The 24,721-nt window shown below is 43.2% G+C and overlaps 1 protein-coding gene across 5 annotated transcripts in view; it reads right to left on the bottom strand.

Annotated features, from left to right (window-relative positions):
* Positions 1 to 24,721, bottom strand: part of ADAMTS17 (ADAM metallopeptidase with thrombospondin type 1 motif 17) — a 351,667-nt gene that overhangs the window by 126,528 nt on the left and 200,418 nt on the right. For 4 of the 5 annotated variants that reach the window (XM_082617115.1, XM_082617116.1, XM_082617119.1 and 1 more), the window contains 2 exons: positions 5,338 to 5,442; positions 4,192 to 4,337 (listed from right to left, as the gene is read on the bottom strand). In XM_082617115.1, coding sequence (XP_082473241.1) covers positions 4,192 to 4,337; positions 5,338 to 5,442 — 251 coding nt within the window. The remainder of the gene's footprint in view (positions 1 to 4,191; positions 4,338 to 5,337; positions 5,443 to 24,721) is intronic. The other variant, XM_082617117.1, reaches the window with a different exon arrangement.

Genomic DNA, 24,721 nt, shown 5'->3' with positions numbered 1-24,721 from the left:
CGAGCAATGGATTCTCCTTCAGAGTTTCAGGAAGGAATCAATCCTGCTGACACCTTGACTTCAAACTCCTGGTTTCTAGAACTGTGAGAGGATAAATTTATATTGTTTTAAGACACCAAGGGACTTCCCTGGTGGTGCAGTGGTTAAGAATCCGCCTGCCAGTGCAGGGGACACAGGTTCGATCCCTGGTCTGGGAAGATCCCACATGCCGCAGAGCAACTAAGCCCGTGTGCCACACTACTGAGCCTGCTCTCTACAGCCCACGAGCCACAACTACTGAAGCCCGTGAGCCTAGAGCCCGTGCTCTACAACAAGAGAAGCCACCGCAATGAGAAGCCAGCGCACCGCAACGCAGGGTAGCCCCCGCTCACCGCAACTAGAGAAAGCCCGTGCACAGCAACGAAGACACAACACAACACAAATAAATGAATAAAAAATAAATTTAAAAAGAAGACACCAAGTCCTGGTAATTTATCATGGCAGCCACAGGAAACTAATACAGGGGCCACGGTGAAGAGCATGGATTTCATTCTAAGTGCAGCGGGGAGTGAACAAAAGGGCTGAAGCAGGAAGAGGTATAATTGGCTTTACTGGTAAGTGGATGTCTCTGGCTTTCTGTGGAGAATGAATTTAGGGGCTGGGGGGATCATGTGGGAAGCAGGGAGGCTGATGCCGATCGTCCGAAAGGACACTGGAGCCTCGCCGCTGGGTCCAAACCTGACTGGCCATTGCCCAGCTGTGTGACCTGTAGCAAGTTACCTAACCTCCATATGATTCAGTTTTCAACGTGCGCAAAGGGGACAAAAAAGACGCCTCTCCCTTACGACAAATTTAGGTGATTTACTATGTGCAAATGTCTAGAAGGGAACCTGGCACCTGGACAGGGTCCTGCGTGCCCTGTTCTTATCATTATCAGACATGGAGGAGGAAGAGAGGGGACAAGGGGACATGCATGCACTCAGGTGCTTTGAACTCGACCCGTGCAACAGCTGGTGGTGCTATTTACTGAGGGGGACGTGGGCTGGGAGGGGAGTTTGGGGGAGGAGAGATCGCAGCTTAGGAACCGTCAGGTTTGAGGTGTCCAGGAGAAAACCAAGGGCAGTTGGCAGGACTATGCCCCTATAGGGGGGCGGGGACTTTATCCAGTTTTGCTTATCGTAAGCGTACACCGAGCAGGGTCCCTGGCCCTGAGTTAGGACCCTGTGCAGGTTTACTGAAGGCCCCGTGTTGGAGAGGCATCTCCGAGGAGGGTGTCCTCTCTCGGGTCCTTCTCCAGTTGCCCTGCCCCACGGGGTGTTGCTGGAAGACTTCCCTCCTGGGGATGTGTCAGAGCCCACAACCACCTGAGGTGCTGAGACCCACAAAACCCCTCAGCTGTCTACATGCAGTAGTCCTACAGCGTCCCCATTCCTCAATGATAAGATGTAGGAAGGGGACAAGGAGAGATGAAGTTCATGACTGCCAGTCGGGGGCCACCTGATAAAGTAGAGGAATGGAAGAAGGTTTCTAAAACAACTTTGGGATTTCCAGAACAGCCTCTTTATGGGGCCAATGGGCCTGGAGGGGTGGGGTGAGGACACAGCGTGGGAAATCCCATGGCAGTTCAGGCCAGGGTGGGGGGTATGTTCACTCAGCCCTCTGAACTCAGGGGTCTTTAGGAGCCTCCCATCACAAAATGCCCCTGGGCCCAGAACAGAGAAAGCAGCTGGGGTGGGGACAATGGGCAGAGCTGAAGCATGGTTGGGGGGTGGGTGCACCTTAGGCGACGTCATCTTCATAAAACACAAAATCAGGTAGGTCCCGTGCAAGTTTTGCCTAACACATTTGCTCAGCATTGATAACATCTTATTCTTGCAAAGGTGCCTTCACCTAAACACAATCCTATTGTTGACCATCTTGGGACACAGAGTCCTTCCAGAGGTATTTAAAGGGTCAGATATTCCCCTCCTATGACATTTACTGGGTGTCACCTGACCTGGGATGATGTACGTAATGTGCCAAAGGAGAGCAGTCCTTGGCCAGGGCACCTGAGCTCCAATCACAAACATGGAGCACCCATGACAGTCACAGCCTTTGCAAATTGTGCTCTGCACTTAACAAATCCTTTCTCCTCTGAGCCTCAAAGCAGTGCTGTGAGGTAGGAGGTAGGGCGTGTGGTCTTGCCCCTGTTCTTCTCCTGGTGCTAATATCAAGAGGGGCCGTGTAGTAAATACAGATCATGTACTTTACATGCATTCCTATGGATTTTTCCAATTTTTAGATGGATAGGAAGGTAACAGCTGCCTGTTGCTATAAAAAGTGGCCCTGGGATTTGAAGCCTTGTCAGTTCTGGCTTTGAAGCCTGGCTCTTCCTACTATACCATGCCAGCTCCCTGTAATGGAGGAAGCTGAGGCCCAGAGAGAGAAGGGTCTTCCTTGAGGTCACACGACCAATAACCAAACAAACCAGGCCCAAATCTCCACACCACGATTCCAAACCCAGAGCTCTCTTCTTTGGGCGAGAGGTGGAACTATCTTAACATCATCACAGAGAAATGGAAAAACTGAAGCCACTATTAACCTCTCACCACTTAGCTAAATAGGTTTTCTAATCATCTACCCATCTATGATGGCAAATTTTATGTACCAACTTGACTGGCCATGGGATGCTGAGACTAAAAATTCTTCCTGGGGGTGTTTGTGAGGGTGTTTCCAGATGAGATTAGCATTTGCATTGGTGGACTCCTAGAGCAGTTGCCCTCCCCAGTGTGGGTGGGCATCACCCAATCCACTGAGGGCCTGATTAGAACAAAAGGCAGAAGGAGGCCTCACTGTTTGGGCTGCGACGTCTCCTCTCATCTTCTCCTGCCCTTGGACTGGGATTTACATCGTGGGCTCCCCTGGTCCTCAGGCCTTCAGACTCAGACTGAATTACACCTGGGCCTTAAGCTTGCAGGTGGCAGATCATGGAATTTCTCAGCCTCCATAACCATGTGAGCCGATAATAAATCATACGTATGTGGTTATTGGTTCTGCCTCTCTGGAAAATCCTAATATACCACCTATGCTTTTAATTAAGAATTCATTTCTAAAAGATTAAATACCTACCTACTATCTGTCAGGCACTCTGCTGGGTGCTGGAGGGAAAAGTTTTAATAAGACAATACATAATGCCAATGCTTACAGCACTACCAGAAAATTCAGTGTTCTTGACATTGACTAAACTGTGAGCGTAAGTTTTCCTTTAATCTGGAGGTTCTCAACCTTGGCTGGTCATTGGAGTCACCCAGAGAGATTTGGCACATCAGATTCCTGGGCCCCACCTGCAGAGTTTGTGGTTTAATTGGTCTGGGATATACCTTGGGCATTCGAATTTTTAAATACAGGAGAGGTTTGCTAATTATTCATCAATACAATTTAATTGTAGATATAAACCATTTCCTTTTAGTCATAATTTATAACTTGCTCATTTTCAAAAATTAATGTGATGTAGCTGATGGCACACAAGATGTAAAACAGATTATTTAAAGAAACATTAAACATGGGAAATTTCAAGAGAAAAGGAGAAAAAATAAACCCGTGATAAAGGAATTATTACAGTTAAGTGTAAGATCTAGCCCTGAGTTTTTTGGAGCAAATGTGTAGAGGTGAACAAGGATTACGGTGTCATCATAGTCAATAAAAGGAAGCCTATGAGGAAACAAAACTAAAAAACTATTTTCTGTCAAACAGTTCTAACAGGACAGGTGAAAGATATTTGGATACAAAAGAGTGGAACCCACAAATGCTTTGTAACTTATCAACAGCCAGGCTGCTCCCAGATTAGCTCATAGCCAATTTGAAGGTCAGCCTCACTTTTCCGAAGGGCTGCCAGTTTCCCTGGGATAACCCTTGTCTAAAGCAGCCAGGAAGCAGGCCGGGAGGGATTCTCTTCCAGCTGGATGAGAAACGGTTCTACCAGGGCCCACGCAAGGAAGGGTAGCCAGCTCCCCACAGGACTTACTGCATCTCTGTTACAGAGAGAGTTCTGTTTGAGCTGAGATGCTGTCTGACGCACACAATGCCTGGCAACCTGGACCTTTGGTTCAAGTTCACTTTCCTTCAGCTCAAATCAACAGTGGGAGACAGACCCTGCTCTGCTAAGGCAATGCGAGCTGCAGTTTGGAAACCCCGATCCAGGCACCCTGGAGAAGGCTGGTCAGGGGGACTTACGGAGGGTTGTCGCATTTCCTCTGCCGGAAGCGGGCTCCCGTGCCACACGTACGGCTGCACATGCTCCAGCTGCCCCACAGGCTCCAGTCTCCGTCCACGTGCTCCGGGATGGGCGTCTTGTTCACACACTCCCCTGCACGGCACCACTGAAACACAGCAGGGCAGCAAACCTGCTTACTCCCTAAAAACTGAGATCCCCTCCACGTGAGAAAACACCACACCCCCAAAACCCAATTTTTGTAATTTACACAAAAGTAGACTATTTCGGGGTGTGTAAGTTTGCTAACTCTGGTGACATTCCTTCCATATTCAACCTGACACCGCTATGGCTCTGGGGTTTGGATTTTGCCCTAAACTTCCATGTGAAAGTGTTCAGTGGAGGTTCTCTAAATTCCCAGAAAAAGGATGAATTCACATGGCTCATGGAGAAACCTATCTTCTGCAAACTGTTTAATGTGAGTCTCTTTCTGAAAGGCAGTATTTCCTGGCTCTGTAGTTTTGAACTTCAGGATTGGAATTGGTGCTTGGAGATGATACAGCTGGTGCCACGTGGGAGAACCTTGGCTCTTTCTGAGGATAAGAGAAAGCCAATCCTCTAAAATAATTTCCCAACGTATGTGGCACAAACCCTGGGGCAGGAGATGTGACTTAATGGTCCTGATCACAGCATCTCTTTCAGTTCGTACAATAAGACTAGAGAGAAAGCCTTAGGCTGTGGCTGCTGGTCCTGAACACCTCTCCTAACACTTGCCACTCTCTCCTGTTAATGAAGATCAGGCCGAAGACTGGCGCTCTTAACCACTAGTATTGTTCTCATTAAAATCATCTTATGACAGCCTTTTCTGCACGGCAAGTGATCCTGTTTTTCCATTTACGGTCTACTGATATAAAAGTTTTAAGTAAATTCACTCATGTGTCAAAAGGAGTTAATTTAATAAAAATATTGAGTAAATGATTCCTGTATAAGAAAAAAAGGAGAGAGCTGAACGTATCCCTCTGTGCCTTAAGTGGGCTCCATGGCATTTCTGGGGTGGCCCGGGGGTGCTTCAGGGGCTCCTGAGTGCAGTGAGGACCACCTTTCAGAAGAGGTGCCAATGTGCAGGGGATATGGGGTTGCCTGCTGGGGGCAGTGAGAAGCTGGGTTACCTTGTCTGCCCCACACTCTGTGCCATCCAGGGGAGGGTCCAGTTTGGTCTTGCAGGATGTATCTCCTTCCACCAGGCACCACAGTCCAGCGCACATCAGATGCTGCTGACAAGGGAAGGAACGTGACTGCTGAGAACTCCGCACACAGGTCAAAATGGGGCCGGAAGGTGGGGCCCCCTGACCGGTTTGGATTTGGGATTTGAAACATGAGGGGAAGAAGGAGGGTCATGTATCTGGATATCAAAAAAAATAGATGCATCATTTCAACTAGATCACTCAGCTCAACAAAATTCCATGCATTTACTCCTAGGAGGGCTCACCTCCTGGGGGTTGAGCTCAGCAGTTCCTGCACTAGCTATTGAGGGCCTAGGAGGCATCCGATGCAGGCTGGTGCCTGGGAGCCCTTAACAAGCAGATACATTCAATGTAGGAAGGTACAAGGCAGATTCCCACCGGCTGTACAGAGCGCATGGGAAAAGAACCTCAGCAACCAAGCCTCCTCAGGGCGGGCTCACTCTGGACCTGACGCTGGTGCAGCTGCTATGTGGCCTCAGGAGTGAGAACCCAGGGTGGGCTCGCTCTGGAGCTGAGGCTGGTGCAGCTGCTATGCAGCCTCAGGAGTGAGAACCCAACAGGTGATGTAGGCTCAGGGCCGCCCTGGGGTTGAAGAGGCAAACTTCAATTCTCCCTGAGGTCACCTGCTTGCTAGCTCCGCTGAGCCACCTGTGATTTCTTATAGTATTTCACCTAGACAATTTCTTACCATCCACGAATATACAATTAAAATAATTCTACTAAAACAGGAAAGAGCATTTAAAAACACAGACTCCCATTTTCCCATTTGTATTAATGGGAAACTTGGACATGGGTAAAGTACTCAGAATGAGACACTTTTTCAAAATAACTGAAGCAGACATGGCCGGTGTCCTCCCCATCTGCCTCGGTCTCCCCTGCAGGACTCAGGGCAGACACCGTCCCCCCACATGGCCTGCTGCTTCCCTGATCTGCCTGTTAGAAGCCATTATCTGGCCACAGAGCAACCCTTGACCACAAGGGATGGGAGCTGGACACCGGTCCCTCGGTGGAATGGCTCTGAGGCAAGGTCCACACATCTGGCAAGGTCCCAGGGGTGGTCTGTTGTCCGCCCATCAGTGCACCTTGCTTGATCGCCCCTCATTTCCCTGCCCCCTCACAGTGCTTCCTGGGATCACTTCCCAGATAAACTCCTTGCACCCAAATCCTCGCCTTGTGGTCTGAAAATTGAGAACAGATGTACTTAAGGCTCTTTGAAAGATGCAGTGCTTCCGGGATGCCAGACCCAATCATGGCGACAGTGCCTGAGGGCTCCATCCTCCAGGGCGCAGCCGTGGACCGGAGGGTACACCTCAGGCAGGGTCCCCACGTACAGCTCAGGGCAGTCCCTGCGGGGCTCGTGAGGGTGTGAGGACTCAGTACAGAGGCCGGCTGTTCCAAGTAATCGCGAACATCTGCGCAGAGGAGACGCACAACTGTGCTGTCCAAAGTTGGAAAATGTTTAGATGTTGAAGGGACAGAAACAAAGGCGCAAAGGGAGGGAAAGCAGAACCGCAGGCTTGACAATGAGCTCAGAACAGCCCACAGCCCTTTTTCATTTTTCAAGTATGTCAGAACTGCTCTGTGCCCCTAAAGAAGTTGATGAGTCGAGTGGAATTTTGCACATTTGGGTTCAGAAAAGCCTCCACATTCCCATTATTGCCCGCCTCTCAATGGAGTGGTAACAGGATGAGTGGCTGGAGCACAGCACCAGCTGGTCCCCATAAAGACCAACGACACCTTGTTAAGTGTGTGATTTCATGCACTTTGACCTAAGAGCTCTTCCAGAGCATGGTGTCAGTGTGTGGACATGTATTCATGAGACAAGGCGGGCCCAGGAGGTGAATTTATGGGGTAGGAGTGTTTAGGATTAGGAGACCTAATTGCCCCTTAGGAGAGAGATGAAGACAGTGGTGTGTGAGCTTTATAGACAGTGTTTTCTCGTAACTTTTCTAATCATCAAAGAAAAGGAGAATGAGGTCAGGCAAAGATTTCTTAAACAGAACAAAAAAGTACTAGCCATAAAGGAAAAAAATTGATGAATTATACTATTTATTATACTATTATACTAATTATACTATTTAATATTAAATATTAAAATGAGCTGGGGTAGGGAAATGTTAAAATGAAGAACTTTTTTTTTTTTTTTTTTTGGCTGCGCTGGGTCTTCATTGCTGTGTGCAGGCTTTTCTCTGGTTGCGGTGAGCAGGGGCTACTCTTTGTTGCAGTGCGCAGGCTTCTCATCACAGTGGCTTCTCTTGTAGCAGAGCACAGGCTCTAGGTGCGCAGGCTTCAGTAGTTGCAGCACGTGGGCTCTGTAGTTTCGGCATGCAGGCCCCAGAGTGCACGAGCTTCAGTAGTTGTGGTGCACGGGCTCAGTAGTTGCAGCTCGTGGGCTCTAGAGCACTGGCTCAGTGGTTGTGATGCACGGGCTTAGTTGCCCCGCAGTATGTGGGATCCTCCCAGACCAGGGATTTAACCTGTGTCCCCTGCATTGGCAGGTGGATTCATAACCACTGGGCCACCAGGAAGTCCCAAAATGAAGGACTTCTGTTTATCAAAGACAACTGTAAGAAAGTGAGAGATGTTTGCAATGGGAGAGAGATTTGTAAGGCACAGAACCAATAAATATTTGTATCCAGAATATATATAAAACAAACCCCTAAAACTCCTACTGATCAATCAAGAAAAAGACCCAATAGAAGAATGGGCAAAAGATTTGAACAAACATTTCACATAAAAGGATATATAAACATATAGGATGGCCAGAAAACATGAAAAGATGCTCAGTTTCGTTAGTCATCAGAGAAAAGCAAATTAAAACCAACCAGCTAAAAAACAAAAACAAACAAACAAAACCAACCAGCTACCTCTTCACACCGACCAAAATGGCTAGAACGAAAGAGATGGAGAATACCAAGTGTCAGCAAGGATGTAAGAATATCAAGTGTCTCATAAACTGATGATGAGATTCTTAGTTCCACAACTTTGGAAAACTCTTTGACGGTACTTACTAAAGCTGAAGACATGCAATACCAGCAATTCCACTCCTAGGTTTGTATCAAACAGAAATGTGTGTGTACATTCACCAAAAACATTGTCAAGAATGTTCACAGCCACAGTATTTGTATTAGTTCCCAAGATGGAAACAACCCAAGCACCTATCAACAGCGGAACGGGTAAATTATGGTCTATTAGAACAATGGGATACTATATGACTCCATTTATATGAAGTTCAAAAATGAGTAAAAGAAAACTACAGTGTTGGGAGTCAGTTTAAAAACAGACAACGAGGATGAGCAGAAGGTAACTGTAAAGCTGTAGCCTCTGACCTCAGCTTGGCCACCAGCATTGCTCTGTGCGCCCAAGCCAAGCAACTGCCTTTCTGTGATTCATTTTCACAGCTGAACAAATGGGGTGGACCACACCAATGCTTGTCACTGTGATGACTTCTAGATGGATAGCTGGCATTCACGTCACGCTTTACAAATGACAAAGTGCTCTGACGTCTGTCATCCTGAGGCTAATGACAGCCCTGGGAGGCAGGGCTTTCTCTATTTTTTCCCACTTTTTTTTCTCTTTTTCTTTTTTTGAAGGAGATGAGTTTATTACTCATAGATCCTGCAATAATTAGTAGCAAGTCTTAAGGACTCACTCAGGGAGGCCAAGGCAAGATGCAGGCAGAGAAAGTGGCAATGCTTGGACTCATGCCTTTATTAGCGACCATAGGTGAAATTCTTTGGGTTTCCCCAGTTGAGTGTGTACTGTTAAATTAGAACCAAAATGTGCAGTATTTTCTTTCTTTTTTTAAAAATTTTTACTCGAGTATAGTTGATTTACAATGTTGTGTTAGTGTCAGGTGTACAGTAAAGTGAATCAGTTATACATATACATATAGCTACTCTTTTTTAGATTCTTTTCCCATATAGGTCATTACAGAGTACTGAGTAGAGTTCCCTGTACTATACAGTAGGTCCTTATTAGTTACATATTTTATATATAGTAGTGTGTATATGTCAATCTCAATCTCCCAATTTATCCACCTCCCCTTTCCCCACCAGTAACCATAAGTTTATTTTCTACACCTGTGACTGTATTTCTGTTTTGTAAATAAGTTCACTTGTACCATTCTTTTTTTCAGATTCTACACATAAGCCATATCATATGATATTTGTCTTTCTCTGTCTGACTTCATTCAGTATGATAATCTCTAGGTCCATCCATGTTGCTGCAAATGGCATTATTTTGTTCATTTTTTTTTTTTTCTGGTTGTGTTGGGTCTTTGTTACTGCATGCGGGCTTTCTCTAGTTGTGTCGAGTGGGGGCTACTCTTTGTTGCAGTGCGTGGGCTTCTCATTGTGGTGGCTTCTCTTTGTTGTGGAGCACGGGCTCTAGGTGCATGGGCTTCAGTAGTTGTGGCACACAGGCTTACTTGCTCCACGGCATGTGGGATCTTCCCAGACCATGGATCAAACCCGTGTCCCCTGCCTTGACAGGCAGATTCTTAACCACTGTGCCACCAGGGAAGTCCCTATTTTGTTCTTTTTATGGCTGAGTAATATTCCATTGTGTGTGTATATATATATCTTCTTTATCCATTCCTCCGTCAATGGACATTTAGGTTGCTTCCATGCCTTGGCTATTGTAAACAGTACTGCAGTGAACATTGGGGTGCATGTATTTTTTCGAATTATGGTTTTCTCCAGATATATGTCCAGGAGTGGGATCGCTGGATCATATGGTAGTTCTATATTTAGTTGTTTAAGGAACCTCCAGACTGTTCTCCATAATGGTTATACTAATTTACATTCCCACCAACAGTGTAGGAGGGTTCCCTTTTCTCCACACCCTCTTCAGCATTTATTGCTTGTAGATTTTTTAATGATGGCCATTCTGACCGGTGTGAGGTGATAACTCATTGTAGTTTTGATTTGCATTTCTCTAATAATAATAGTGATGTTGAGCATCTTTTCATGTGCTTTTTGGCTATCTGTGTATCTTCTTTGGAGAAATGTCTATTTAGATCTTCTGCCCTTTTGATTGGGTTGTTTGTTTTTTTTGATATTGAGCTGCATGAGCTGTTTGTATATTTCCCACTTTTCCAATGAGGAGGCAGATGTTTGTGGACACCAAGGGCCCTGAGCTGGGTCAGAAACACAGGACTGGGAGTTTACTTATCAAGGTTCATATTCTGATTCTTGACCCATGTGGTGCCTACACAGGTACATTCACTTTATAAAAACTGATCAAGCTCTAAACTTTGGGATTTATGTACTTTTCTGTATGCATATTATAATTCAATAAAACTATTAAATAAGTAAATAAATGCTTAGACGGTGATGTAAGGTTATCTGGACTCAACTTATCACAAGGTAAAAGCAGGGAAATCAGAGTTTCACAAGGAAATATAAGGATAAACCATAAGTGCAGGAAGTCATACCTCAAAGCAGGAGAGAGACTCTGCATGGTGAGCAGTCCTTGTAAGTTGGGACACACACACACACACACACACACACACACACACAATCCTCTAAGGAGAGTTTCTGATAGCCTGGAGGCAGCCCTCCTTCTCCCTGACGTGAACATCCTATAAATAGCTGGTCCAGGAATAACTCAGAGGTGAACAATAGTAGAAAAGAAGCAGTACAGGATCTATACTAAGATACTGTAAATAAAAAAGGGAGAAGAAACAGGAGGGAGAAAGCAGATGAAGAATACTCATCAGACAATATGATCATGGAATGGCTAAAAATAATGTGCAAGCATAGTACTATTAATGTTTTAAAAACACAGTAATTGTGTCTTTTTCTTTGCATTTGCAAAAAGCAAATACACAAAACTAAGGGAAAAGACAGTCATATCAAAGGAGATAAAATATGAGCTATTAGAACTTGATCAAGAAATGTAACAGAAAATAAAATCAGATGACCAATGATAACTAAAGTGAAAGCAGCATAAAGAAAAGACACACTACTGAACACACAGGGAGGTACATGGAGTTGATGATTGAGAAAAAGTGAATACAATAAAAATAGAAATGAACAAATAATTCAAAACAATTAAGAGGAAATGACAGATATGGAAGACACATAAAGGAGAGCTGACATAAGCATAAGTAGGAAGCAGGCAGGATGGACTTTCTCTATTTTTCCACTTTTTCAGTGAGGAGGCAGATGATTGTGGAGGTCAAGGACCCCAAGCCGGGTCAGAAGCATGGGACTCCTAAAGAAGAGAACTAAAGTAATGTAACAGGAGAGGTATTTGAATATAAATTCAAGACCTATCCTGAAATGAAAGAAGATCTCAGACTCAGATTGAAAAGCAAAGCCCTGTTCCAGGAAAAAAGGCAAAGAATGATGAACACAGAGGCATGTCCCAATAAAGTTACTGGATCTCAGAGATAAAGCAAAAAGATATTTTAGGCAGCCAGCCCACTGCCCCGCTCCCCACCAAAAAAGAGACCAGGTCACAGATGATGGGAAAAGATATTAGGCTACAAGCACATTTCTCTACAGCAGCATTCACTGCCAGAAGGCAGTAGAGTAATGTTTAGGAAGACACAAGGAAACAAAATGTGACCCAATAAGTTACCTGCAACTGAACTGTTGCTCAAGTATTTAGGTAACAGAAAAACATTTTTGAACATATAAAGAGTTAAATCCTCTTTTGGAGAAAATACTAAAGGATGAACTTCTGTCAACAAAGAAATGGATGAAAAACTCATGATAAAAGGATTGGAAGTGAGCACTGATCAAAGAATCAAACAAAAACAATGGAGGATTGAAGTTGGAGAACAGAACAGATGATACATCCCAGGTGAGGCAGAAATAATATTGATAAGAACAGGTTGGAAAAGAAGGTGCAGTGGGGTGGGGGCAATAGGAAATTGTCCATATATCCCATTTCGTCATCTTTTCTAGCTGGGGGAGGAGAAAACATAACAGATAAACATAACTGAGATATAAGAACTTTTAAAGGTAAAATGTTAACCACTAAGAAAAAGAATAAAATTGAGTGGTGGAGGGAATGGAAAGGAAGGGTTTGGAGGTGGAAATGCATTCATTTCATCATGTTCACGGAGTTAGGAAACAGTAGAAAATCTAAAGAGAAGTGTGCCTGAGGCACTTTTGCTTCTGGCAAATGTCAGAATAGATACCCTGAGGGAGGCTGGGCTGCTCCTCCACTATACAAATAGCAAGGTGTTGTAATAAAACACAATTCTTATTGCTGAGCTCATCAGAAGTAAAAAGAACTATTCAAGGAAGCAAATACAAAATACACACATGGCTATATTTATACCTACTTACAAACATATTCCAATCTGTGGTAAGCACATACAAGGGGTGCATTTCCCTGAGGGCCAGCGCTGATCTTGAAACTAGAGTTGGGAGAATAAGTTTTGGGCTGGTGGCAAGGTCACAAGCTCTACCTGAGACACCCAGATTAGACCAGGGAATCTGGAAGACTGTTTACCAGTCCTAGAAGGATTGGTGGCATCTCCTGGCTTTCATTGAGATAAATACAAATTCTCCCTGAAGAAAAGCAACTACCACTCAGGCTCTCAGAATTTCATGGTTATCATCAATAAAATGTAAACTCACAATCAAGCATGGAAACATGAGTGACAGATGGCAGAAACAACAAGCAAAAGATTTAAATTCTCAAAGTGTTTTGATAACAGAGTTATCAGATACTGAATATACAATAACTCTATAAAATGTCTTAAAAAATAGAAGATGAGATCACATAAACAAGCTAGCAGCAAGGTACTATTGAATATGATCAGGCAAATTTGGAAAAAAACTAGAAATAACTTTAAAAAAATCAAATATATAATTGTTGAAGAAAATCAATGGTTTTTGGCACCACTGAAAGAGAGATTTAGTGACTAGGAAATAGATATGAAGAAATTATATAGAATGCAGCATGGAGAGAAAAGGAGGAGGGAAATAAAAAATGTGCGTTAAGAGATATGATAGACAGAGTGAGAAATACTGATGGATGTGTCTAATCATAGTCCTGGAAAAAGAGAATAGAAAGAATGGGACAGAGGCAACATTTGAGAAGAAAATAGCTGATGTAGAAGATATACCATGTAGAATAAAGAGTTCCCTGACTTAGTGGTATGAGACAGTCTTCTAATATGGCCTCAATAACCCTGTCTCCTGATATTCATGCCCTTGTGTAACACTTTCCCCTTGGCATGAAACAACTGGCTTGCTTTTAATCCATAGAATGCAGTAAAAGCAATAGAATCTCAGTTTAAGCAACTCCTGGGTCAAAGGGAAAGTCGTAACCACAGTTGCAGATAAAGAAGAAAATAATAAAGGTGAAAACATAGATATCGTGACAAATGGAGTGCTTTAAGGAATGTTCAGAGTCTCAAATACTCATATTAATAAACAAGAAGAAAATAAATTAAGTGTCCATTTCAAGAAGTTTGAAAGGGGACAATATAAATCTATAAGGAAACAGAATAAATTAATAAAGATAAAAGGAGAATTTTATTATTTAGGAAACAGAAAAACCATAGAAAAATATGGGTTGGCTCTTTTAGGGGAAAAAATGACTGGATAAACCATAATAATCATCCAGATCTCTCCATGGATGCTAAAAAGACATTTAAAAAAATTCAATCACAATCTCTTATTAAAACTCTTAACAAAATAAAATATAAATAAATGGATATTTCCTTAACTTGATAAAATATCTATCTCATGGGGAAACATCAGAAGCATTCTTATTAAAGTCAGGAAGAAGAAAAGGGTGTCCATTATCACAACTGTTAGTGTTATTTTAGGTGAGAGAAAGCATTAGGGGCTAATATGGAGTCATATTAACTAGAAAACCCAAATGACTCAACTGTTACAATCTCTAAAAGAATTCAGTAAGATGGCTAAGTATAAAACTAAGATACTGTAATCAAAGCTCTTTATGAATACAAAATACAACCAATTGCAAAGGTATAATGGAATAAAAGACCCATTAAATAGGAAAAAAAATTCCATAGGAATAAATATATTAAGAAACTTGTAAGATCTACATTAAAAAAAAAAAAACTTTAAAATTCCCCTGAGTCAGGGAGGGAAGTCATCTTGAATGGATGTAAAGGAACACTATGTAGAAAGACTTAAAGTATAAAATTATATATTTTTCCCTAAGTTAATCTATAAACTAATGTAACAGAATTTAAAATACCAATGTAATTTAGAATTAAACAATCAGATTCTAAAGACCATATGGAAAAATAAACAAGAAATAATAGCCAGTACAATTGTGAAAAAGCATATGTTTAGTGTATTAAAATATTTTATAAAGCCACAGTATGTAAATATTAAGAGGTACATGATTACACTCGTGGAACAGACTGGAAAATCCAGAAATATTAAAAAATATTTAAAAAATTAAAAAAATAAGACACACAGAAATTTATATTATAAATATGGCATTTCAAATTTATGGGGAGAAATGAATTATTCAATAAATGGTATGGAGCCATCTGAGTAGCTATCTGGAAGGAAAGTGAGGTTGGACCCCTACCTCACACCTTACCCTAAAATAAATGACTGCTGGATTAAGGATTTAAACATAAAAATTAAACCATAAAAGTACTAGAAGAAGCCATGAGAATTAAATTTACTTACAGTTTAGGAGCGGGAAAGACCTTTCTAAACATGGCACAAAACCAGAAGCCTTAAGAAGAGATTGATATATTTCACTTTACACGCACACACACACACGGACACTTCTGCCTGACATAAAATATGATAAACAAAATAAAAAACAAATAAACTGGAAAAAAAGAACATTTGCAACTCATATTTCAGCTAAAGAGCCAATTTCCTTAGTAATTAAAACTTCTAACAAATTACTAAAAAAATCAATAATACAATATAAAAAAGATTTAAGAAGACAGTTTACAGAAAAGAGAACATAACTTTAATTTTTTATATATTTTTAATATATGAAGAAATACTCAAACTTATTACAAGAGAAATGCCATTCAACTTGCAACAGGCTCATTTCTTGACTGTTCAGATTGGCATAGCTCAGACAGACTGGGAGAAGGTGTGGGAATCGGGCACTTCCAAGTGGGGTTTGTGGGATGGTAAACAGATAAGCTTTTGCGGGAGGTCAATCTGGCAACATCTATCAACAATGGAGGCATGAACCTGATTTCACATAAAGTTCAAAGACAGGCAGACTAATCTGTGGGATCAGAAAGTAAGATAGCAATTATCACTGGGGGTTAGTGAACAGAAGGGGGCTTTGGGGGGCTGCTGGAATTGTTGAAACACTGTACTTCTTCATGTTGGTTATGCTGGTGTGTTCAGTTTGTGAAAAATGAATGTGACTGTCTGTACATTCATGATTTGAACACTTTTCTGTGTATTTCACATTGTGTTACAGGTGGATAAAACCACAAAAAAAAATGTGCAAAAATGACCTTTAACCCATTTCTAGGTATTTACCTTATACATTAATGGCTTTCAATTGGGGGCAATTTTGCACACACACCCTCCGCCCCGCCCCAGAGGAATGTGGCAACATCTGAAGACGTTTTTCGGTTGTCCCAAATAGGGGGATGCTCTTGACTTATAGCCAGTAGAGACTAAACATCCTACTGGGCACAAAACAACCCCACAACAAAGAATGATCCAGCCCCAGATGTCAATAGCGCTGGGATCAGGATACTCGGATGCAGATGAACTCAAAAGTAATAACAAAAGGAAAACCAGTAAGTTACAGTGGAGAAGACTGCAAGACACCCCTTAACCAAGTGACTGAGAGTAACAGCACCAGTAATAAGACCACAGCATCTCTGTGGTCTCCTCGATAATGCATAACCCCAATCCAAGCACCGAGAAAACATCAGACAAACTCAAACTGGTAGTCTTCAAGTAAGTGTCAAGGTCATGAAAGACCCAGAAAGACTGAGGAACTGCCACAGATTGGAGGAGACAAAGGAAACCCGACAACTAAATGCAAAATGGGACCCTGGTACAGAAAAAGAAGAATAGTGAGGAAACTGGTGAAATCTGAAATGTATGTTAGTTAACATCATACCACAGTAATTTCCTGACTTTGATAATGTAAGATGTGAACAGAGAAGGAAGCTGGGTAAAAAGTGTATACTTTCTGTACTATTTTTGTAACTCTTCTTTAAGTCTAAAATTACCTCAAAATAAAAAGTTTTAAAAATAACACAATCTGTGGTAAAAAAATAAAAAAACAAACATGGGGCAACTCAATTTTCATTGGTATTAAACAACTCTAAAATGTACTGTTAAGAAACAAAAGCCAGATGCACATCAGTATGGTAGCATGCTAATATTAGCATGAAAAAGGAAACATATAAATGGTTAATTTTGGATTTTATATCTTAGGCATATATTGATTATTCAGAAAATAATTCTGAAAAGTCACACAGATAACCAACCAACCATCTGTGGTGGAGATGGTCTTTGTTGTAATTATTTAGTGCTCACAGTGCATATTTACAAAGAATTGATTAGACAAATTAAAAATGGCAAATGTGCCTTTTCCAGAGTGAATTCTTTCTTTTTACCCTCAGTGCCACTGCCTTGTTTTATCCTCTTCCTCTCTCAGGTGGACAGCTGCAATAGTTCCTCAGAGGTCTTCTTGACTATAATCTTTTTCATGCTCAACACACCTGCAAAATCTTCTGAAAACACAGATCTTGACTTAAACCATACATCACTCCCTTCAGGACTAAAACCCCTACGACACAGCTCCACATTTATTTAGCTCCTGCCCTGCACTTTTCCCTGTCTGCACCTGACTACCCGTAGTCCACAGACACTCGGTGACCTCGCTGGCCCTGCTCCAGGCCCACCTCCCTGCAGGCTGTTCACCCCTACTGGAGACAGAGCATGGACAGCATGCATGACCTGCTGCCTGCCCTCAAGAGAACTCAGGCCAGGGAAGGGACCAGGGCTAAATTATCTTAACAGAGAGCCAGGAAATCACCTGCCATATTCTTCCCCACCCTTGTGAAGTCTTTCCTCCTTTTCTCCATTCCCACCAGGAAGAACCCTGATGGGTTCTAAGAGTGCTCCAACCTAACTGGTCCTGTGGCTGACAGTCCCATGTGTCTCACCTCCCACCCCCTCGCCCCTCGATCCTGAACTCCCAGGGGGCAGCAGCTGTGTCTTATTGCCTCCTCCTCTCATTAGCACACATCTGGCAGCACATGGTACAGACCCAAAGAAGACATGCTGAGTGAATCAACGAATGAATGAATGAACATATAAATTCATATGTCAAGCAGTGCAAGGCTTCAGCAGAGACAGAGAAAAGCTGACACATTCTAAGCATTTACCCAGCCCAGGCATCAGGCTAAAAGCTTTACCAGAATTCCTTATTACTACTCACACAACTTCATGAGACAGAAACTATCACTACTCACATTTTGCAGATGAGGAAATAGAATTAAGTGACCTGCCCAAGACGCAGGGCTGGAACCTGTCCTGACCCCAGAACACACTCTTACCCATTGGTTATACTGCCTATGGTCCCCAATTTCCTCTCCCCACTCCCCCCACCTCCAATCTTGCATCCTCTCTGTCAGCCGGCCCTCAGAGCTCCTCCCTGTCTCTTATTTGCGGTGGAATGGACTGCTCTGTGCCCTCTGCCTAAGGTGTTTTATCAGCAAGCATTGTTAGGAAGCTTAATCTTTGGCTTAAATGAAATGGAAAGCCATGGGTCCAGTCCAAAGAGCAAGGAAAAGAAAATGGCTCCCTGGTTCTAGCATCTGTTACCTCACTAGCCACATTTAGGGTTTGCTGAAAGTCGGGCCAAGAACATTTTGCTGCAGAAGTCCTCAAGGCGCTGCATGACAAATAAGCCTGAGCTGAGCTTCCTTCCTTGGAGTACCATGGAAATGCGGGGAAGGTCTGAATTTCCCAGGACAAAGACACGGCTGCTCATGCCTTCAAGGATTTGTCGTTTTCTTCACCTGGTGGTCTCCCTCCTAAGTATTCTCAAGGTTATTTTGACACTCTTCATGCACTGTTTGAAGAGCAGCTCTGACTCAAGACAATACTGAAGGGAATGGTTATGTAAAAGCCCTCAGAAATCTGTTGGTGATAACATAAGCCAAAAGGGAGATAAAATGCTAAGAGCTGGATGAAAAATTATTCATCCAAAATTTCCACACATAACTACTGTGGTTTGAAGCCTTCCCCCAGGCCAGCGTGCCAGCCCCACTTCTGGAAGGCTGGTCACTCCTTCCATGTTCCTGAAGGTTGCAGAGACTGTCACCTGGCTGGGGACACCTGGGGGTGGGGGCTGCTGGGTGAGGGTAGGGCTGGGGCACTTGGCACTCAGCTGGCAAGGAGGGTGGGCAAGAAGTGAAGGATAACACACAACTTGCAAAGTCTGGAGAGCTCTGTGAGGAGGCAGTCCACTGCAAAGGTTCAAACACTTTCGGAAAATTGGGGCCATCTACTGCCGAAGTTCAACAGTTCTGAGAGAGGTGGCAGATGCTGGGCAGGAAGCCGAGACTGAGGCAGGCAAGGCGGCTTTCGACCTGGCGTCCAGCCAGGCCCTGTCTCTCTGAGAGGAGCAGGGCAAGGCTCCTGTTCCACCAGCCACCCCCCACCCCCACCCCACCCCACCCCACCCCACCGCCCCCCGCCAGGTACACTGGCATTAAAGGGGCAGGTTTCATTTAGATCAGAAGTTCCCAAACCAGGCTGAGCCTGAGAGTCTCCGGGGAAGCTGAATAAAAAGAAATAGCTGAAGCCCATCCCCCAGAGATTCTAACACAGAAGGTCCGGAGTGAGGCACACACACTGCTGCCATTCTCTGGAGGAGAGTCTAATGACCCACCAAGTTTAGAAACGACCAACATTAGAGAAAAGAATACTGTTGGTTCCAAGATGGAATTCCAACACCCTGAGCTTCCTGGACACCACAGGGATCTCCATCCATCAAGATGACCATGAGAGTCTCCCTGGGACTTGGGAAAGGACAGAAAGAAGCTTCCCAGCCTCGGGACTGGAAGCACACCAAAAGAGAGACACTGGACCCTGGAGAGCAATTCCTGGAGGTTACAGGCTCCCAGAGTAGCAGGAGGAGTGGTGAGGACAGATAGGGACAGATGCAGAAAAGGACCAGGCAACGAGACTGTCAGCTAAACAGCATCTCCTCTACCACTGACTCCAGGAAATGAGTTGATGGAAAAAATGATATAGCTAACGTTTACTGAGCACCTACTGTGTGCTAAGTGCTCTAGTTCATTTGTTACTTAACCCTCATAACAACTCTATGCTCTGTAAGTAGAATTATTTTTCCCATTTTGCAGATTAGAAAACGGAGGCATAGAGAGACTATGTAACATGCTCAAGAGATGGAGGCAGGACATGACCCTGGGCAGCATGACTGGAGAACCCATCTTTTTAACCACTGTGTGATATGGACAGCACCTCCATGGTGTGCTGAAGGCCAGGAGAATTAAATGGAAAAGAGCAAAGGAGCGAACGTTAGGTAGAAAAGGATGCATAAGACCCTCTAATGCTGATTACCATTCTAGACACTGTTGCCTTCCTGCAACAACTGGCTTATAGCTTCTGTGCTCAATATTTTTTTTAAAAAACAGCATAATATGCACATCTCAGTCCACTGTGCACGCCATGACACATTGGCACACCCCTGCTCAAGTCAACCAATGAGGCCGTTATGCATCACTTCCCAGCACCTTCCTTTCCCCGTGGGGCAGTCAGGCGTGTGCTTTGGAGCAGTGATGGTGGCATGTTTTGCTGAGATGCAGGAAGGATGGAGGGACGAGTGGTCATTACATAGCACCTTTCAACTAAGAATCTCCAGGAACCAGGTGAGGAGGGGGGACAGATAAATTTCTCTTTCATATTGAAAAGGGTTGAGCGCTTTGTGATGCCATGATCCTTGGCAGAACGTTGCCCTAACTCCCCACTTCTTGCTTCTGTCTCCAGTAGCAATGGCACACTCTTCCTCTCAGCTGATAATAACTACTTCCGGCCTTCTCACCCTCTCTTTCACCTGGCAGAATATCTGAGCTTAAATAGCTTTAAATCTTGTTAAATAATGACTTTACTTTGCAAGTGACTTTGCTGACGTAGACAGGAGGAACTTGTAATCATAAAAAAAGATGGATTGGGCTAATTGCATAAAGTTCATTTCCCCTTTCTAATAAATATTTACCATCCAATGTTTATAACTTTTAATGTTTGGACTTTCTTGAAATGCTTTATTGAATTAAAACCATCACATTACCATTGGCTAAAAGAGGAGACAGCTATATTTGCCAATAACTTCTGCAACAAATGCCAGCTACTGATGCCAATTTTTTTCCTTTGGTAGTTCATATTTCCACACACAGCTTTGTGCCTTACAATACCCGCATTCTGCAGACAGACATGAAAAATGCAATGATGATGGTGTGGGGATCTCCAGAGCCCTAGAAATGAAAATGGACTGTATTTTAATTTTTCTTCATTCTCTGGTATGCAAATGTTTAAGAGAGCAGAAATATTTGAAGCTAGGCTGCTCCCAAAGCAACTGTAATGTTTTTCCAAAGTTATTTACCCTATACCCTTGGATAAGGAAGTGGTTCTTGTTTGGTCTTAAAATGGTTACGAATTGTGAATGCCAAAAGAAGAACACACACAGAAGTCCAATAAGAAGGAAGTTCAGTATTGGAAATTCCACCTAAAGAAGAGGAATAGTCACAGAAAGGCAGCCCTTCCCTTGGGGAGCAAATGCTGACTGGCCACTGCCGAGCACCCAGCACCTGGCCTTGTACTCTGAAGTATATGGTGGAGCCTCTGAACCCTTCTCAGAATAATACTGGTCAGTGCATAATTATAAAATACATAAGTTTAGCAAAAAACAATTAAGTTCAAATATAATGCAAAATACAAATTTGTAATATAGTAACACGTGTTTCCTTGTCAACACATTATATAAGATCTGGCCCTAGGTCTAATAACGACTGTAATTTTGAACTAGTCATGAGTGTAAATGATAATTCCAAATAGCTGCTACAACTTTCATGCAGTATGAAAAGGATCTGTGATTCCTAATCACGTGACAGTCACAGGTACTGCTGAGACTGCTGTGGCTTGTTGCCCACACTCATAATGGAAGGAAATACTCATTTTGGTTACAGGTTGGAGAAAAATAAGGATGTGATCGTTTCCCTATCCCTGTTCACAAATCCTCTGAAATCTATCTGCAGACCCTAGCTCAGAACCCCTGCTTTTTACACAATAACAAAGATGCGTCCATGAGAAACGTGATCCCGAGACCGTTATCCTCTACCTTCCGCCAAGGATAAGATTTTGTTCCTCGTAAGAAGCAGCAGCAAAATGAAGGCTGCCCACCAGGAGTCACGGTGGTTAGTATTTTTCTCAAAATATAATCTATCCAGTTTCTTTTCTTCTTATTTTTATGGTCTGTATTCCAGAAAAAGAAAAATGTTCAACTCCCGAAGCACCAATGTGTTTTGTGGTTTTATTCCCTTGGCAGTGTCCACACTGTGTTACACCCCATTATTATTTTCTTTTCTGTAATAGGTTTATAGTTCTAGAAATGTTTTAAGACAGAAGATTCACACACATGCACGCACACACAACCCACTTGCCTCATTAATGTTTCTGTGCTTTTCCAAGCTACCCCCGAAGGCCCGGTGTAGGAATGCAAGCTGAGGGGGTTGCCAGGGAAGTCCTCCTCATGGACACAGCCTTGGGGGAGCCAGGACTTGGGAACACAGACAGCATCGTTCCCAACTGGCATGCATGTGTGTGGTTTTTAAGAAATTCCTCCAGATTTTTGGAGTTGTAATGTCTTCACGATATTCATTCCCCTAAAACTCCTGGCTATGAGTGTTGTCCTTCTTTTTCATGGCATCTAGTTGGTAGTATTTTTTTTTTTCCTATTAAAAAGGTGTAGAATTCTAAGGTGGCAGGCTTTTTTTCTTTCAGTGCTTTAAAGATGTTGCTCCACGGTCTTTCTTCACTTGCATTGTTTCTAACGAGAAATATGCTGTCGTTCCTACCTTGGTTTATCTCTACATAACTTGTCTTTTTTCCTCTGGCTCTTTTAAGAGTTTCTCTTCATCACCACTTTTAAGCAATTTGATTATGATGAGCTTTGGTCTGGATTTCTTCATGTTTCTTGGGGTTCATTGAGCATCTTGGATCTGTGGGCTTGTAATTTTCAACAAATTTGAAAAAACTGTCAGCCAGTACTTCTTTAAATATTATTTTAGTCCTCTCTCTGCCACCTCCTTCAGGGCATCAATCACATATGTCTCAGGCCACCTCAAGTCCCACAGTTCTCTTTGTTTTCAGTCTTTTTTCTCGTTGTGTTTCACTTTGGATAGCTTCAACTGCTTTATCTTCAGCAGTCACGTCTTCTGCAATCTCTCATTTGCCAGAAATCTCAAGCAGGGTATCTTTCATCTTAAATATTGTACTTTTCATTTCTAGAAATACCAGTAGGATCTTTTCCATATCTTCCATATCTCTACTTAACATGTTCAATCTTTCTTTTTGCTACCTTCCTGAACCTGGAATATGGTTATAATTACTGTTTTAATGCCTTTGTCTACTAATTCTATCACGTGTGTCATATCTAGGTCATTTTTTTTTTTTTTTTCCCGTACGCGGGCCTCTCACTGTTGTGGCCTCTCCCGTTGCGGAGCACAGGCTCCGGATGCGCAGGCCCAGCGGCCATGGCTCACGGGCCCAGCCGCTCCGCGGCATATGGGATCCTCCCAGACCGGGGCACGAACCCGTATCCCCTGCATCGGCAGGCGGACTCTCAACCACTGCGCCACCAGGGAGGCCCTCTAGGTCATTTTTGATTGATTTTTCTCCTCATTATGGATGTATTTTCCTGCTCCTTTGAAGGCCTGGTAATTTTTTATTTGATGCTAGACATTGTGAATTTTATTTTACTGAGTGCTGTTTTTGTATTTCTATAAATGTTTTTGAGCTTTGTTCTAGGACTTGGCTAAATTACTTGGAAACAGTTTGATCCTTTCAGATTTTGCTTTTAAGCTTTATTGGGTGGGACCAGATTAGCATTTAGCGTGGGGCTAGTTTTGCCACTCTACTGATACAACACCCTTCTGTGTACACTACCTGATGCCCATGTGAGCCTCAGAGATTGTTCCCTCTAAGATTTTCAGATGGTTCTTTTCCTGGCCTTGGGTAGTTTTCTCACACACATGTGTTTCTAGTACTAAACTGAAGATCTGTGCAGATCCTGTGCAGATTTCTGAGGTTCTCTCTTTGTAAAGCTCTTTTGTCTGTGGTACTCTACTCTGTGAACACTAGCTGCCCCAGCCTCCCAGTACTCCTGGCTCTGTTTCTTCAACTCAAGAAGTCTGCTGCTTCTTCACAGCCCTCCCTCTCTATGCCACAGCCTGGAGATGGCCCAGGCAGTAAGCCAGGACAATCAGAGGGTTCACCTCATTTGTTTCACATCTCCCAAGGACCACAGTCCTTCCTTGCTTGATGGCCACTGTCTTGAAAATCACTGTTTCATATATTTCATCTGATTTCTTAGTTGCTTCAGGTGGGAAGATAAATCTGGTCCCTGATACTCCATCTTGGCTGAAGGCAGATGTCAGGATAAGAAATTTAAAGGCAATATTGGGACCATGATCATTTCATTACATGATATCCATTTCAATCCTCAAGGGCATTAAAGAATAATGATGGTAATAGAGATCAATTGGGCATTGGATTACACGACATTTCGGTTGGCGCTGAAGGTCTCTGGAGTTTTGTATAATGCTTAATTTTTCATGGCCCTGAGGAGTTCAGTATAGAAAAATGTTGATCCTGGAGATGTACGAAGATAGATTAGTTCTGTGCCCCCACAGTGGGGAGCCAGTGTTATCCAGAAAGGTAACAGTAACACATTCATCAGCTCAAATGATTGGGTGCTTACTTTGTGATAGACCCAGTTCTCAGCACCTTACGTGTATTAATTCACCAGGAGTCTCAGATTTTAACAATGAGGGTATTAATTAATGCACAGAGAGAGACACGGCCACTAGGAAGCAAGCTGCAGTCTCTCACTACCAGACTCATACTGTCCTGGGAGGAAGCCATAGGAAAGGTCTGTATGAACCCTTGCAAGATATTTGACAGAGTCTTACATGTATGTTGATGAACCAGATGGAGAAATGTGGACTCAGGCTTAGAGAGCCAATTCATTTTACAGGGAGGCCTGTAAGGGTTTCTCCCTCACCTGTGAACTTGTCCAGTCTCATCAGTGGTTGCGTGAAGTCACATAA

This window comes from Mesoplodon mirus, assembly GCF_964341445.2.
Source record: "Mesoplodon mirus genome assembly, chromosome: 4".
In the NCBI taxonomy this organism is placed as follows: domain Eukaryota; kingdom Metazoa; phylum Chordata; class Mammalia; order Artiodactyla; family Ziphiidae; genus Mesoplodon; species Mesoplodon mirus.
Note: the sequence above shows the minus strand (reverse complement) of the source record. Positions and strands in the feature narration are given on the sequence as shown.